The sequence below is a fragment of the Falco biarmicus genome, chromosome 4 (genome assembly GCF_023638135.1).
Source record: "Falco biarmicus isolate bFalBia1 chromosome 4, bFalBia1.pri, whole genome shotgun sequence".
Taxonomy (NCBI): domain Eukaryota; kingdom Metazoa; phylum Chordata; class Aves; order Falconiformes; family Falconidae; genus Falco; species Falco biarmicus.
The window spans coordinates 79,852,066-79,869,841 of NC_079291.1; the positions used below are offsets into that span (position 1 = coordinate 79,852,066).

The following is a 17,776-nucleotide window of genomic DNA, read 5'->3' on the forward strand; positions in this document are numbered from 1 at the left end:
CGTGTATTCCAACAAGTGTGTGTTCACACAAAATTCGTTTAAGTATGTTTAGATCTGTTACAGTAATTGAAGAGAAGTTGGAATATATTTTATTTTTTTGAAGGCCAAGTTGGAATATATTTTTATTTTTTTTTGTTGGTAGCAGCAGGAGTAGCAACATATATGGTGGTGTGTTTTCATCTCTTAATACTTGGCCAAGAGTATTTCTCTTCAATTGTTGAAGTACTTCCAACAACTTTTTTCCTCTTTAAATAAAATATCAGTCTGTATATTGTATATTCTGTTTAGTAGTAGCTGAAACTGAAGTTTTAGAAAAAGGAAGCACTCTCCCTGTAAGCTAAAAAGTTTTCACGCAAGTATTAGAACATTGTCTTTAAAGATTAGAAGATAGCATGACAGCATGCTGCAGCTGCAGTTTGTTCACTATACTGAAATGCTTTTGTTCTTTTTTAGTATTTAAATGTTCCTGCTAACTCCTCCCATCCTGTCTACTTTGTGTTTAGATTGGTGAAGGACAAAAGACTTGGAAATGACTCAGGGCAGCTATAAAATCTGTCTTAATGAACAAATATGCACTCTATGAGGTCTTCTGTGTGAGGATTATGTTAGGAAAAGCAGAAGTGTTCTAGCTGCTGAGGTCAAAAAGGTGGCTTATGGATGGGGTCTTGCCAGGGCAGATAGTCACTCACCATCTGCAATATTCGCTTACAGCTGTAAAGATGTTTTAATGCATTGTTGTTGTTCATCAGCCATTTTCGATCTCCTGTTTGCTTGCCGTGAATCTAACATCAGCCTTGATAATCTCAATGGTGTTTTTCAAATTTTTTAAATAAATAAAATGAATATTTTTCTTTTCAAGATGGAAATACTCAATGTGCTTATTCAGTTTTCTAAGAATACCTGGGCACCACAACTCCCTTTGCTTCCAAAGAAAATTATCTTCAGGCTCTCACTGTTGTTCTCTGTGTTGCAGGTTGCATAAGGCACCTCATGCTCGTTAAAAGGACTGATTGCCGTTTGAGTCTGACACTGAGGAAACACTGTCTATGTAGAAATAGGATTGTAGGGGTTTTAATGTTTTCGAGGTGTTCTTGAATCATTAGGGACCCGTGAAAAGCAAAGAATGGTTGAAATGAAAAATGCAGAGTCAGTCAGTACTTCTCCTTACTTGTAAGGAAAAGGTTTAACTAATGGTGGATGCCCTTTAGTGTTAGCAGAGGTTTTTTTTGGGCGATGTGTGTTGTTTTGTTTTTAGCTGCAGTCGAGTATCTTCCATTCTCTCCTTCCTTTCAGGTAAGGTAGACTCATCTTCCAATGTTAGTATTTCAGAAGCCTTCATTGAAACACAGAGATATTATTAAAATTTGTTTCAAGACAGAGAATTGAAACAACATGGACAATAGACATAGTCGTGTAGCCTCCTGGAGCAGACGCCATCACCCTCTGAATTTGCAAGCTGTAACGCCACATATAGTCTCTTAAGAACCTTTTTTTTTTTTTTTTTTTTTTTTTGGCGAGTTCATGTTCCCATTTGTAAGTTTTCATATCAGCGTAAACAGCAATGCTGTAGAAGGGAGGCAGTGATGATATACAACCGATAGAAGGATGAGACTAGGGCAAACATCTTCGTGTATCACACACATGCCAATTTGTGGTGATGATTAGACAGTGCACTTAGGAGTCATCCTGACAAGTCAATCATTCTTTCTCTCTACTGGTGATGTGAGTAGAAGTAAAATATTGACTATACTGATAGTTTCTGGGAGCTGAGCAGTACTGTAACCCTGACTCTGTTGTATACTGGTTCTTTTATTCTTACCAAAGTACTGGAATATTTTGCCTCTGATATCAATACTGTTATTTAAAGATGTTGTGTTAATGTGCAGTTTTCTCTTAAGTGCTGTCTTCCAAGTTCTCTCCAAGTGCAGAATCTTCTTTCCTAGCAGGCTTTTCTTGTCTTGTACCTGGCAGATAGATACTTGGCGTTATTTCCTAATGCAAAAGGCAGTCTGACTCCCATTTAGTTTATTTCCTTTTTGTTCTAACAGCATCATTAATTGTACTGTGAGGGTTGTTGTCTGCTGCAGCTGTCATCAGAGGAAAGGAAAAACCCAGCAGACAGTCTTTGGGTGCTGTGGGGAAAAAGATAGAGGTGTTTTGATTTCTTTTCTTTGGTGGGTTGCTTGACCATAGAAGACTGTCACAATTAGTGTTGATTCCATATAGCAATTTCACTTCTGGTAGGTATTCAAAACCTGTCCCAAGGAGCTTTCACTGGACGGTAATGTAAGGGAGATAAAACCGCAGTACCACTTGCTGCCGTTCCGCTTTGGGAAGAGTTTGTGATAACAGCTAATACAGAGATTTTGTAACTCAACTTGAAGAAAAATCAAGCACCATCTATGAATTCTAAATATTTAGGACTCTAAAGATTACTTTCTGTTTGAGTTCTGATGAAGTATTTCCAACTGCCAGTGAAGGTGAGAGTTAACAAAGTGTGTGCAGTGGCAAAAAGTTAAAAATTTAAGAACTCTTAGTAATACTGCTGCTGCAAAATTTTAATCTAATTTCATCTACTGATGTAACACTGCAAATGTGCTTTAAGGATATTTGAGTGTATTTCTTAGCTAAGAGAGTGATTGATTACACACAGTTTGCCTTTTTATTAAACGCTGGGTAACAGTCTTTTTTATTGTCAGTCCTGAGTTAACTAATTGAAGTATTTGCGGTATGTGTATGTACATAGTGTGCGTAGTCATACAATCTCTTGAGTTTTTGATGGTTTAAGATCTTAGAGTATACATATAAGACGAAGATTTGGTGTAGGCATGTGTATTCATAAGGTTTGATGTGAAAAGAATCTTACCAGTATTTGCATGCAAAGAAGTTTTAGGAGTGGGTGGGTTTCTGATGAGACGAAGGCAAAAAGTAGGTGAACGTCCTGAAGTCTGGTATTCATTCAACAGAAGACTGCATTTCCTAAACTGGAAGTAATTTAATCATGTTTGTATCTGGAGTAGTTAAATGAGCTCATTTTCCATAATTACTTCATGTCTAACAAGGCCTGTTGCCATTTGGATTTGATGTTATGATTTGTATCCTGAAAGGAAAGGAGCTTAACCACTGGACGTTGAAAATAATCAATATATTTCATTGTTAAGATTTGAACAGAGGCTGTGTTTCAGATGTGTCTTTAAAAAAACATCCTGTCGGGCTGAACCTTTTGCTTGCGATCGTATTGCTGTGGCCTGTTAACATGTGTATGTGACATGAGGAAACCGCTTTTGCCATCCCAAATGACTGCATCTGTTCTGTGTTGCTGTTGGGACAGAACCATCTGAATATCTTAATCATTATTTTTGTTGTTCCCTTTTACTGAGCTAGAAGGAAAAGCTGTTCTATAATTAAGGAGCTATTTCCAGAAAGTGGGTAGCATTAGAACTGGTGCTGTAGGATCATTGCAAAGGAGGCGAATAGTTGTGGTTCATGTCTAGTGCCGTACGAGTGAGTGAGAGTAATCTCTGTTCAAAGTAGTTTCTTGCTAGGGAAAATAAAATTGCTCAAGAAAAGCAGAGATTTTGTGCGAATAACTTCTCGTGTTTGCTGGTTGTCAGGCAGAGACTATGGAGTGAGTGAGTGACAGCCATAGCTGTATATAGAAACATGTTTACATCTTCAGTAGCAACTAATTTTTATCAACAGGGTAACATATTTGTTTTACCATAGCCAAGAAGAGACCTAGTGTTGACTTAAATACTTCAGACTCACTTAAATGATGTTATACAAAACCAGATGGTTGTGATAAACTGTGTTAAATAACTGATTCTGACTTTATTTATTCGTATATCCTACTGATGGAAAGTAGCTGGTGTTAGTAGCATTGCATCTCTACTCTACAAAGCAACCAAATGAAGGGGTACTGCTAAAATGATGATGTCTGAAATCAGCACCAGGATACACATCTTGCATTTAGCTTTAGCTGTTCTTTGGCTTTTCCCCCTGAAAGATAATAATGTCTTCTGAATCATAATTCATTTACATAATTCAGTAACATGGTCTGTTACTGAAATCATTGGAATGATATCGGAATTGAATTGGGCAATTAAGCTGTAGATCCCAGTTTTTCCACATACTATATGATAACAAGTTTCCTTTGATTGTCTAGCTTTCTTTTTAAAGATAGGTTCTGTCCTAAGTCATTCAATTACGTTACTTATGATTCTGTAAAGTAGAATTCCAATAAATTAGGTTTGGGGTTTTTTTTGGGTGTTCCCCCCTCTTCCTTTCCTGAAAATGATCCCAGCTAAAAAAATACTGCCCTGATGTTTCAAGTAAATTTACTTTTCTTAATCAGGTTTATTCAGTTTTCTGTGATGAGGTATGTTTGCAAATGCAAATGTCTGTACATTTTCCTCTATTCTAGTGCCTGATGACCTCTCCATAGAAGAAAGAGAAGAGCTTTTAAATATTCGTCGCAGGAAAAAAGAATTGATTGATGATATTGAGGTAACTGATTTATCTGTAAAGATCCCTAGATGACTGCTTCAGTAGATTAAATTATAGTAAACTGCATACCTAGATATGAATTCCAGGTAATGGTTTTAAAAGCATATAAATGGCTTAAGCTAAATAGTACTGATAATAAATAGGATTTGTGCATCATTTTTGTACTTATAAAAATTGTAACTTCTGTATTTATGTAACATAATTTGTGCACATGTACACATCTGATTTGTGTAATCAGGAACTCATGAAACAGCAGATTTACAGGATAGGAGTGAGTGAGAAATCTGGGTAAAGGAATCTTACACTGAAATTGGTAATGGCAGTTTGGTCTTGGTGCTCTGACGTGAGCACACACTGGGAGTTAGATCCATGTGTTCAAGTCATTCAGCTGTGGTAAAATCTTTAAGCTAAATATCTAAGGAACCTGCAAGACTCATCACTTTTCTTCAGGTGACTAGCAAATATTAAAACCCAAAATCTAATTTATCATATTAACGTATGATAGATGATTTCAAAAAGTGTTTTAATGTAGGTTAACGTATTGTCTTTCCTTCTTTTGGCAGAGATTAAAATTTGAAATTGCTGAGGTTATGACAGAAATTGATAATCTGACTAGTGTAGAAGAAAGGTAAGTAATAGTACCATATGGTCACGATTGAGTAAGACCTTGGAACAGGTCTTCCAGGAATAACAAATAAAAATAGCTTTATAAGGCTAAACAAACATTGGATTGCCTTTATTCAGTCTGTTACAAAGTCTATAAAGCCTGACTTGATCCTGTTCAGGTGTGTCATTTATTTGAATAGAGAGTATGTCGGATGGAATGTAATATGTTAGACTGTCCAGTTGATAATGATTTATCTCAGTATGATAATGAGTTCTCTGAAGCTGCAATCACTTGAAGGAATTGAAAAAGAGTAACAGAATTCTCCCCCTTATAAAAAGTGAATGTCTTGGTTTTGTAATAGAAAATACAAAGCAGCCAAAATACAAATTGAGAGAAGCTCATCCGACAGTTGAAAGAGCAACTGATAACTGCTTATTGTTTCTTCCTTTTCTCCATGTGTAGCAAAACTACACAAAGAAATAAGCAAATAGCCATGGGAAGGAAGAAGTTCAACATGGACCCTAAGAAGGTAGAGAATTTTTATTTTCCACTTGTCAGGGATGAAGTTCCTGCTTGTAATGTGATCTATGACAAATACAGTCATGTTTTAAGAAGGTATCTCTGATAATGCAAGTTCACAGGCCTTCTTTGTACATCCTGTAACACACTGAGCAGAGGGTTAAATTAGCAGCAGTCATTAGTCATTTGCCAGTCGTGTACTTTTTTCACTTAAGCAAATCTTTTTGGATAATGGAGGTTATTTATCAATAATCAGATAGGTCAGGTATTGATTGAACTGGCTTGCAGAAAGATTACTTGTATTTGATAGAGGTGTTCTATGTTGATATCTCAAATATCATTCTAAAAACATTGTGATGTTTGGTTATTAGTGTGGCCATACATATTATTTTTTTTAGTGCCCTATTTTTATTTCTTCCAGAATATCTTTAACATGTTTTTTAATTTGTTCTGATACAGACTTTTATATTTGCATATCTAAATTATTTGTGAAAAAGGCATGTATGAACATCTGTATGTTTGTATACATATATGTGTACTTATATGACTGTACTTAACACCTGCAGGTAGAAACTTGGTACCAGTTTCAAGAAGTTTACTGTGCATTTAGCCAAGTAGTAGTTCGTATCTCTGGAGTGCCTCTGTTTTTCTTAAATAATTGTTAATTTTCTGGACAATTCATGGACCTGCACATTCTCTTACAGACCTCCCCTGAGATATTGAAAAGAGATGCTTTGATATATTTGACCTTTTGACTTTACTTTTCATTTTACAGCTTCCTTGCTTTGTTTTACTGCCTTCTGTTGTTTGTAATTGAGAGTCCATTTTAAATTTGTGAAGAGTGTTCTTTAAGATCTTTTTGGAAACTGTTTAGCATATTTTTTTCCTGTGTTCTTTACGTGTTTTCTTTCCAATTGCATTGAATTCAATTACATTTTGGTGGCTTTTCTGTAATGTTCCAAGTACAGTGATGACTATTATTTTTCAGGCTGTTTTCAGTTTACCAGAAACACTCAAATACTTTGATATATAGAACCCTTTTTAAGCTGCTGACCATGTCTTTTATTTTTATTTTTCCATTTTGCTGACTGTCTAACTGCTGTTCTGTTGATGGCAGAATACCCCCAAATATCCTGGTAGTTTGCTGTTGTCCTCCAACTCTTTCGTGTCCTAGAAGTTGGTGGCAAAGTCGCTGCATGATGTCAGATGCCTTTATTCCAGTATTAACTATTATTTGTTACTGTCCTTGCTGGGTGAGATAGTTTCTATGAATAGATGCTGTGGCTGCATTGCTATTGTAACATAATTTAAATGTGGTAAACAGACTTACAGTAGTAATTTCTTAGTCATGTCTGTGAATCAGTGGTGGCCTGCAGTAGCTGACTGCAGTAAAGCTAGATCATCTTGTTGTTCGCAGCTGCTACTTTAAATTACAGGCAGCTAAAACATATATCCCTCTAATGTTGAGAGAATTAACTTGGAGTCATTGCAAAAGGGATGTTTCGCATTCATAAATGGGAGGGAAGATGGTCTCTGGAGTTAGGAATGTGAAAGAACTGGGGTAATAATACATGCACTGAATTCCCCAAGTTTTCTTCTTTAAGTAACAGAGATCTAGTGTTTTCATTTTAGCAGGAACACAGTGAGGTAATTTTCTTTACCCCTTTCATTTGAAGACCTTTATGTGTTCTAGTGTGTATGTAGAGCAATTCTCCCTGCCCCCGCCCAGAAAACCCTCATTCAAAATAGCTGTGTTTAACGAAGCTACGTGGTGTAGTATCACGTACCTTGTTGTTTGGATTTGGTTAGCTAGTGTGGGAAGGGCTGTAATGGTGAAGTTTGTAAAAACACGTCAGGAATCCCTCTGCAGAGGACATAAAGCTGTGCTGGAAATTCGCAGCAGTGGAATTCAGCAGCGCCTGTGTTGACCCCAGAAAATTAATTCTCTGACAAAGGCAGGGTTTAAACAACTGCAAAATTTGGGATTATGTTACTGTAAAAATGATGAAATCCAAAACAGATTTCATTACACTGACTTAAGATAATTATGCAGCATTTATAGTGAATATTGAATATTTCTGTAGCCGTGAATCTTGTGTGGGGAGGTCAAACTAGTACAGCTGTCTTCCCTCTCCTGTTAGTCTATAGAAAGAAAATTTGCATCAAGACAAAAGATAGCGTAGGAGTTGACGAGGGTTTGACTGGCCTATTTTACCATTTGTTCCAGCCACTGGAGTTGTCCCAGACAAATTCATTTTCCTGTCTTATTTGGCTTCTGGTTCTTTCAGTTCTTAAGAATAATTAAAAAAAGACTACCAAGAAAAAAAAAATCCAGAAAAAGGAAAATTAAATTGATTTTTGTAGTATGTTAAAGTATCTGTTTCAGTGCACAGAAATTTGTTTTCCAGGCTTCTAGTCAAGTCCGTTATCTTTGTCAGTAACTTGTACAAGTTTTTAGAAACTCCTCTGGTCAGTCCGTTGACACTGAGTGTGAATAACAGGGTCCAAGTGTTGGAAAACGGAATCCGCGACCGCCATTTCTGATGTTTGTTGGAAGGAAGGTTCTCTGTTGGTTGACAGAGCCTGAGAGCTTTTTCAGTAACTTGGTATAGGGAAAAACACATTATGCTTCATAGTCAAATGAATTTTTTGTACAAATACTTAGTTATCAAATAAGCTTTGAAGGGATGGTTTTTGAGGAATGCTGAGCTATTTCTGGTTCCAGATAAAATGGATATATTCTTTGCAACTAAATCATGTCTGTTCTGAAATGACTTATCAAAATATTAAGATGTCAGAGTCAGAATACCAGTCTGTTACTGAAATGAAGTTTTCAAAGGAGGATAAAATTATTTTGAGAGAATTGCATTCCAGACTTCTTTTTAAGAGCTTCAAGCCTTATAACATCACAGTTCATTTTCTTTGTTAAATTAGGTCAGAAAATTGACTTTTTTTTGTCAGGCAGGTAATAATTTCATTATAAAAAACCCAAAATCAACCAAACAGAAGCATAATTACTTTCTTGAATGTTACTGCAGAGCCTTCTATGCTATATCAAGAAGTAATGTAAGTTTTCCCAGTTGTAGTGAAATAAAGAAATATATTGCATTTGCAGAAATTGAAAAACTTCCAGTGTTTTTCAAATTATGAAATATTCTAGTAGAAAAGGCTTGGAATAATTTATTAAGCTGTTCTGTACGTATTTGGAATCCAGGGTTACTTACACTTGCTATTTCTGCTTTTCTCTGGGATGCTGTTAACAGTTTTATGAAATCAGCAGGTACAGCAACATCTTTGTTGGGGTGTGTGGTGGGGAGAAAGGGTGCCATCTCCTCATGGCCTGCTGAACGTTGGAATGACATCCCTTCCATCCTTTGCATAACCTTTATATAACTCTCAGTCTCCTCTCTTTACCGCTTTGCAGAAAGTTCTCTGGGCATCCCTAGAGTGTGCCAGTTATAGGGCCAGTAATTTATGGAGGCATAGGAGCCCAGGGGCTTGATCAAGTACCTACTGAGGGACAGGGTAAGACTCTCCTCCTGGCTTTGTTAGAAGCTCCATGGTAGAAGCTTGACTGGTCTGTGAACAGTCCTTTGTGAATAGTCTAGTTCAAGTCCTTTGTGAATAGTTTAGTTCCAGCACAACCAGAAGTCACTGATAAATCCCGGTGTCAGCATCAATTCTTTTAAACCAGTTTCAGTATCTTCAGCCATGACTTCCACTGCAAGTAGTGGCTTGATGTATTGGGTTGCAGTTTGTAGGTTCTAACAGATGCTTTATTTTGTGTCATGGTGGTAATTAAGTTATGCCTATGTACCTCTTCATTACATGATTTTACAGATTATGTCCCTGCAGACATTTATGCAATATTGCAAACAAGCCATCTTGCACGTTAACTCTGAAGAGCAACATGGAATCATTATTCAATTAATATTTGATGCTTCTATTTTTGAGGGATTCAAACTGCTACCTAGTACTTCTAGCCTTAAAAATCTTGTTTGAATCTCTAAACCAGTACTAAATAGTGCTTATCTAACCGAAAAACATTGTTTACCATTTCATTAAAAAAATAATCTGTAGACTAATGTAATTTTCAATGTGCTATGTATATGTCTGTGTCATTACATTAATACCAAAAGTTATGAGCAGTATTTACATAAAGGCTTGTGAAAGAAAATATAACATTCCTTTTCCTCTGGAATTGCTCTTCCTAGGGAATACAGTTTCTGATAGAAAATGACCTCCTGCAGAACACTGCGGAAGACATTGCACAGTTCCTTTATAAAGGAGAAGGATTAAATAAAACGGTAATTGGAGATTACCTCGGTGAAAGGTAAAATAAAAATATTGAAACTTTTTTCTTGAGTTTACAGAGCACACTCATAGGTTTTAGTAACTACCTTCACAGGCTGCATGGGAGAGCTGCTCTACTATCTTGACATCTATAAAAGCTTCAGCAGGACATAAAACTACTACGATATTGTGGCAGGTTTTTTGTTCTCTTAGGTGGTTGTTCTTTTTAAATGGATACACTGTGGAATGATATTTAATTCATTGATACTTACTATTTTGAGAAAGTACTCTTACATTTGACTGTAGCGCAGAATTTAATACCATAAGCTTTTGGAATGTCTTAAGACTTGTATTGCAACAGTTCCGGTAAGTCTTGATACTGTGCCCAGACAAGGAGTGATTTACAATTACCAATAATTGGATAGTAAAGAAATTCCTTATTAAAATAGGACAATAGTTAAAAGCAGGTTTTACTGTTGTAGTCTCCCTGACCGTAGACTTCCCATTACTAAGTAGGGTCTCGAAGGGCAGCCACACTGTATCCTTATCAATCCTAGTACAATAAACATGCAACAAGCGTATTTATGCATGCTGCTGCAAAACATGGTCAAAATGCAAATTACTTCCATTGCTGTGCAACCCAGGAGCTGATTTTTGAAAATGGCAGCAGAAAGAGACAGAAGTGAAGAGTGGGTTGGAGTATGTGTATCTGCGTGCTTGCACATGTTCCATTTCAGATGCCAGATATGGATGTTTAAAAGTTGACTCATTTAGGATAATACTCCTGTAGTGATATGTTCTGGCAGGTCCTTTTTGAGGCAGCCGTAATCTGTTTACAGCATCAACGGCTCAGTTTGTGCTCAGCAATTTCCTCCTGACTTTAACAGTTTTAATGAAAGTTCTTACTGTAATACATATATTTTGAAAATAAATCTTCACTATGAAGTTTCTGTACAGTGTATGTAGACATTTCCACAGGTTTTTTATACATCAGCATTATGTTGTTTCTCTTGAATATTTGGGCAGTCAGCATTATAAAATCACATGTTAACGTGCATAATTGCAAAATTGTAACAAAGTTTGTGTAAAGCAGTCTGTGTTCATTTTTGAAAGCTGCGTTCTATCGTGGTATTATTTTCTGAAATACTTCAGTTTTTCTAGCCCTATTCTCAGAACCCCTGTGCTCATGCAGAGAAAGGTCTTGCCCATGTCCAGGCCCACTGGAGTCATTAATATTTCTGTGACTATTCATCAGTTCACATTTAAAACTAAAAAAATTATTACTTGTTCTTTTGTATTCCTGGCAGGGATGCTGCTGGGCAGCCCTATGGTCTAATCTGAAAACATAGGGCAACCTTTTTTAATACTGAATATGTATACAGATAAATAGACAATTCAGTTATACCCTCTGAATTTTTCAAGACTTTAAATAGACAAATGTAGTGGTCATACCAAATAGCAAATATGATCAGGAAATTTTGTATAAATCTATCAAGTGGGTAATAAAATCTTAAGTGGAAAAAAAATTAACATACCGCTCCTATTTTGCCACAAGGCAGAAGCAGCCTATCCATTTTAAGCAGCTGAAGTCAAAAAAATTAATTTTTTTTGTACTTTAAAACGAGCTTTTATTCAGCGTACCTAGTCAGTCTACTTTAATTTTTTTGCATATTTCTTAATTTCTGTGGCGGGTATAATATATTAATACAAAAGCTAATGGTATTTCTGTATTTTTTTTCTTCACTTTTATCAATTAGTAATGGAGGTGGAGATGAAGAGATGATAGTCTGATTTTCAGGAATGTGTATGGAAGTTTCAAGGTAGTCAGGTCTTGAATGGGGAGTTTGTTCATCATACTCCTTCGAACTGCAACATTAATTTCCTAGAATCCTAATAATTTTTATTCATGTTCCTCTGAAGGGAATATGTTAGGCCTTTAGGTCCTGAGGTAAAATAAATACCCTGGGATAAAATAAAATGTGACAATTGAGATGGGTCTTAAGCTGCTAGGTTTTGCTTTTGTGACTACCTCAGAAATAAGCTGTTATTTGTGCTATGCAAATGGCAGTGCATATTATAGATGAGTTTTTGTTATGTGCGATCTTTTATCAAGGCATTTGGAGTCTGAGGACATTCTCTTTGACTTTGCCACTCCCTCTCTGGGCCCATCACGAATTACGTCTGCATTCTAGCTAAATATAGCTGAAGATGAGACCAGGATAGTCAACAGAATGAAATATTTGTGTAACATTCTGCCATAAAGCAGCATTATAAATTATTAACTTTTATAGTGTTACAGCACTCAGCAAACTGAAAAAAGTGCATGGTAAAATGGAACAAGAGAATACTAAAAATGTAGAAAAATTAAGGGGTGAGCTACATCCTATGAAAGTTCTAAGATTTCTTTATATGTGGGTAAGTCTTTCAATTTTTCAAGTGGCTTCCTAGACCTTTCCTGATACTTGGCTTGTGTCTTTGGAACTGTACCTGGCACAGATAGCACTATTAATCCAGTCTGCATTAAAACCTAGAAGAGCAAAAATTAGAGTGTAAATCTAATATATCTTAGAATCATTTAGGCTGGAAAAGACCTTTAAGATCATCAAGTCCAACTGTTAAAATTATGAATTACTGCAGCTTTATGTATATATAAGCAAAATCAATATTTGGCTTAGAGTAGCAAAGTACCCCCCATGAAGTGCTCTCTTTTACTATACTATTACACCACACCACTGTAGCATAAAGTAGTCCTGCAGTTGCATTGGGCATTACTCAATTTGATGAGAATCTCTCCGTTTTGCTTGAGAGAGCTGATGTGTTCTTCTGTAAACAACATGGGGACATCCTAATGAATGAGTAGTTTGTTTTGAGGTATTTACTTGTGAGTGTTACAGGTTAGTCTGACTATGCAGTCAGTAATGCAAAGACAGTTCTTGGTGGGTGCGCACCTTTCTATTTTCAGGTGGAGGCTGATACGCAACATTCTGCCTTGGTGATGTATTTAAAGCACACCCTGAGGATTATATATACCTTTATGCTTCTGGTATATGAACTTGGGGATGGTGTAGGCTCAATTCTGTCTGCATCCAAATAGTTTTGTGTTCATTAATGTTTAAATGGTAACTTCTGCATTTAAACACCTTTGTATCAAACAAAGCATAATTTTGATTTACATAGCAATGTAAAAGATAGGTGAGAAGAAGTCCGTTCAAAACGTATTCTGATTTTAGTAAACTTTCATTGTAACAATTTTGGAGAATGGAGTAAGAATATAATACATACTAAGTAAACCCTTGAAAAAGCTGTTATTTTTCTTAGGTACAATCAGTTGAAGCATTTCTGTTCCTTATCTTTGTACATAAATTAATATGCCACTTTAATATTTTCTGTTCTTAAAGGAAAGAAATGGGTAGTTTGTTTTTCATGTTACATGGCTAAAGAAATGAATCTTGTATCAACTGTTGTTTTAAGAGTTCATGACAATTTCTGCAAAAGACTTTTTACTGGGTAAATTTATCGGGTATCATCCCATATCAAGGCAGGTTCAGTAATAATAAATGCAAAGCAAAGAAGGCCAGGCTGGTTTTGGGTCATTTAAATAAGCAGTGCTAAAATCAGTTCAAGTGCACTGGCTCTTGCTAACCTACCAGCAAAAGTGGGCAAAATACTAGTCTTACATATTAAAATACCTCTCAAATGAATGTTTCTGATATCTTAGATTTGATCAGTATATAATTTATTTCCTTGCTTATTCTCAGAAGCAAATAGGGATAACTAACAAGTCCTTAAAGCTCAAAACTGTAATTGTCTATTTCCATTTTTGTCTTTTATAGAGACGAATTTAATATTAAAGTTCTTCAGGCTTTTGTTGAACTCCATGAGTTCGCTGATCTCAATCTTGTACAAGCCTTAAGGTGAGCAAATTTTTTTTTTCTTTTTTTTTTTTTTTTGACCTGAGCTTCCTTTATCGAATTGCACGTACATATGAGTCACTGTGTTGATTTATTCGTCAGAAAGCTGATCTACGGCTCGGTATAATTATACGCATTACTGTGCAAGTTAGCAGAGACAGCTCTGTTTTAACCCTTCCAACTGCTTGCGTGTGTGCTGCCTTTGAAGGTGAAAACTTACAGTTATTTCAAACAAATAGAAGCAGCCAACGCACAGCCATGACTCTTTGGTGTGCCTGCCATATGTGGACATTTGAAGATCTGATTTATGTCTTAGCATAGAGATAGGCAAAACCCAAACAAACTCCTAAGCCAAACAAATAAACAGTTTTCTTTGCTGCCAGGGTTCTCCTTTCCTCCCACCTCAGCTTGTTCCTTGTGGGGTGGGTGGAGTGGGCTGGAATTCCACTGGCCATAATCAGTGATGATACTCAAGTGCAAAAATGTAAACTTTGGACCAAGTAATTTCTTTCTGCATCCCTCAGAGTTTCCCACTTGTCATGTGAAAGAAAGTGTGGTATCTTAGTGTACTTTTTTCCCACGCAAAGTGAACAGTTTACTTGATTTCTCTGGGATGCTAGCATAGTGTCCTTGTGAACTCCCTTCTCATCTTGGTGGAAATCTGTAATAGATCCAGCAAATTAAGTTGATTTAGACAGTTCTGCCAGTTTAGTTGCCACAAGTGACTCCCTCCTGACACCAGATAAATTGAAATGTCTGTGTGATCTTTGTCTCTGGTGCAGTGCCTTGTGATATGGAGTCAGAACAGTTTTGCTATGATTGAGTGATGTGGTGATGATAACATGAGCTGCCTGAGGCTTGAGCTAAGGAAGCCTTTTCTCTGGCTACTGAAGCTTGTCTGGGAGGCTTCATACTCCTCTCTTACCCAATTTAACATTAGGTTTGACTTTATTCTTCCTTAGCAGTTGCTACTATTAAATGTTTGTATTTTGGTAGCTTACAAAATTCGTGATCTGGGTTGGAACCTTGCATGAGGTGAGTAAAAGACAGTACATAGAGCTGACAAACTAAAGATGGCCTGCAACACTTTAATATAATGTACTAAAAATGAAAACTGATGAAGACAGGAATAAATGGTTATTATATCGGCACCCAGTGTACAGGGACTATCGAGAACTTGTTTTGCATGGCAGAGCATGTAACTTTGCTGGTTTAGATACTGTTTTCATTCAGATAATTCTTTTGCTAAAAAAGAAAAGAATAAATGATGAAATTCATTGGAGCTTTTTAGCGTCACAATGTGCCAAAAGTGAATTTGTGAAGACTTCTGTCCTGTATGCATTCCAGTGTACCTATATGTAGAAATAGTAAGTTACGAAAGCAGAAGCTGTGCCAGTTCATGGTGCTAAACAGCAGCACAGATCTCCTGTGTATATCACAAAATTCCTGAGATAATACCATGAGTCTTTAAGAACTAGGTCTGATTCTTGTAGGGTGGACTTACACGAAACAGGCAGCACCTCTCTAAGCGCTGGGCATTTTCTTGTTGTTACTATTTTTAAAATGTTTTCAATGAGTTTAAATAAAGATGTTAAGTGTGTTTGTATTCCTTGCTTCTCTCCCCTACCAGAAATATTTTATGTAATGTGTCTTTTCACATTGTAAGTAAAGTCTGTCTGAGGGCTTATTGCTTTTAGTAGCCAGGAAACTCAGGGAGGGTTGAGCTGATTGTTTCCCCGTAGCATTCTCATGACAAAAATGGGATGCATACAGAAAATTGTTTACTAGTCTGGAAAAAAGAAAGAGTCTCAGAATATGAACGGCCGTATTATCTTGCCTGATAGCATGCAGTGTTGCTGGCTGAATTACTGGGCTAGCCATCTGTGCATGTTGCTTTATAATAGCTCCTGACTTGTGTGTTGAGAGATTCAGAACATCTTTCTAGGACGTTTTATATAGACATTGCTGATTTTTTTTTTTTGTTTGTTTTGTTCTGATTATTAGTAATATATGCTTAATAGATAAGTATTGAAATGAGTCTTAACAACTGTCCTTCCCTTCTGTAGGCAGTTTCTGTGGAGCTTCAGACTCCCAGGAGAGGCTCAAAAAATTGATCGTATGATGGAAGCTTTTGCTTCACGCTATTGCCTTTGTAACCCAGGAGTCTTCCAGTCTACAGGTTAGTCACAGGAAACAATAGGAATTCTTAAGCGTATGTATATTTTTATTTATTTATCTATTTATTTGATCATCTGTGTTCTTCTACATCTGATGCAAGGAGATGATCACCAGTTTGGAAGTTCAGGATAAAATAGTATGTGAAATAAGACATTTTCTGAGAACTGAGAATATGCAACTGTCTAATCCTACGCTTTGTTTCCAGGAGCAAGTTTATGGTCAGAATGTGTTTCCATTTATAAAAACATCAGCATTCATACATACCTAAGCAATTAAAGTATAAAACACACTTTAGAAATGTCATCAAAGATTTTGGCTGGGAATTGGAAAAGAAAGATTCTCAGGGGCTTAAAGGCAGAAGAGGTGTGTAGGTTGGGTAATCTTGTTTATCAGTTGCAGGGACTTTACACCTCGTTATCTGTGTATCAAGTCCACCTGTATGTGGCTACAGTGTGTTATCTAGAAAGTAATCCATTTTTGTTGTGAGGATCATATCCTTACTCTTTAGCAGTCTGCTCAGCAATAATTTAATCTTAGAAATGCAAATCAGTTTTCCATTGAATGCCTTGGTTTAGAATTACTCAAGTCATAAAAGCTAACAAAACTTTGTGACAGGGCACAGAATGCCCTACTGTTATGGCATTGTTGGTCTGTTTCATTATATACACAGTTGATCACTTGGTTCGAGGAACAGATAGGCTAGGAAAAGGCTGATGTAAAGCAGGTCTGCAGCAGCTAGAGAGGAAAATACTTACTGAAAACAAAATGCTGACTGGAGATGGAAACACATTTTTCTTCCATGTAGTGGAGAGGTTTCAATCCTGCTTTTTCTTACGCAGGATCTTGTACTTGAATTCTCCCAGAATTTGCTATAATCATAACCATGGCAAGAGACATGATAAGATCTCCTTTGTCATCTTTTAGTATTACTCAGTGATACTAGCCATGTCATATATGCCAAGAAATGGAGTCCATGTCATTTTCAGTTTGTTTAAACGCAGTTCTGATACTATTTTGAAGACACGGTTCTTTCTCTTTCTCAAAAGCTTTGGAAGTACTTTGAGTAGGAGTTCAATTCACCAAGTCTAATACAGGATCTACCAATATGGTCTAGGCAGAATCTCTGTGCAGAGAATGTTTTGCCCAACACCACTTCACGGTTTCAAGTAAAATGTTAATTCAAGGTGATGCAATGATTTCGAAGAGTTAAGAAAACTTTCTGGATTCTCTTGTACTGTTTTTCTCATACTGGCTTTTAATTTGAATGGTTACATATTTTTTCTTTTTGGGCTTATTTCAACAGTCTTAAGAAAAAATTTGAGACTTTTCTGTCTTGTATAGTGTTCAGGATTTTTTGACTACCTGTTTCTTTATCAGTCATGATGAGCTATATATTAATTTTACAGGTTTGCGCTACAACACATAGGAAGATAAATAATTTTTCAAATCTAATTTCAGATACATGCTATGTGCTTTCATTTGCGATCATTATGTTAAATACCAGTCTGCACAACCACAACGTAAGAGATAAACCAACAGTAGAGAGGTTTATTTCTATGAATCGTGGAATTAATGAAGGTGGAGACCTTCCAGAAGAATTACTAAGGGTAAGTTAGACTGGGTAAGACACAGCGTTGCTTTGTGTTTTTAATAGGAAACTTAGAAGCATGTACAACAGATCTCAGGCAAATTTGTCAAGAGAAAGTAAGAACATTTGCTAGCATGTGTAACATTTGAGTAGCTGAAAGAAGCATTTTCTGAT

General features: G+C 36.3%; 1 protein-coding gene across 1 annotated transcript in view; it reads left to right on the forward strand.

Annotated features, from left to right (window-relative positions):
* CYTH3 (cytohesin 3) overlaps positions 1-17,776 on the forward strand; it is a 52,421-nt gene that overhangs the window by 22,043 nt on the left and 12,602 nt on the right. The window contains exons 2-8 of the mRNA XM_056334242.1: positions 4,424-4,506; positions 5,070-5,134; positions 5,576-5,642; positions 9,847-9,965; positions 13,759-13,839; positions 15,903-16,015; positions 17,473-17,621. Coding sequence (XP_056190217.1) covers positions 4,424-4,506; positions 5,070-5,134; positions 5,576-5,642; positions 9,847-9,965; positions 13,759-13,839; positions 15,903-16,015; positions 17,473-17,621 — 677 coding nt within the window. The remainder of the gene's footprint in view (positions 1-4,423; positions 4,507-5,069; positions 5,135-5,575; positions 5,643-9,846; positions 9,966-13,758; positions 13,840-15,902; positions 16,016-17,472; positions 17,622-17,776) is intronic.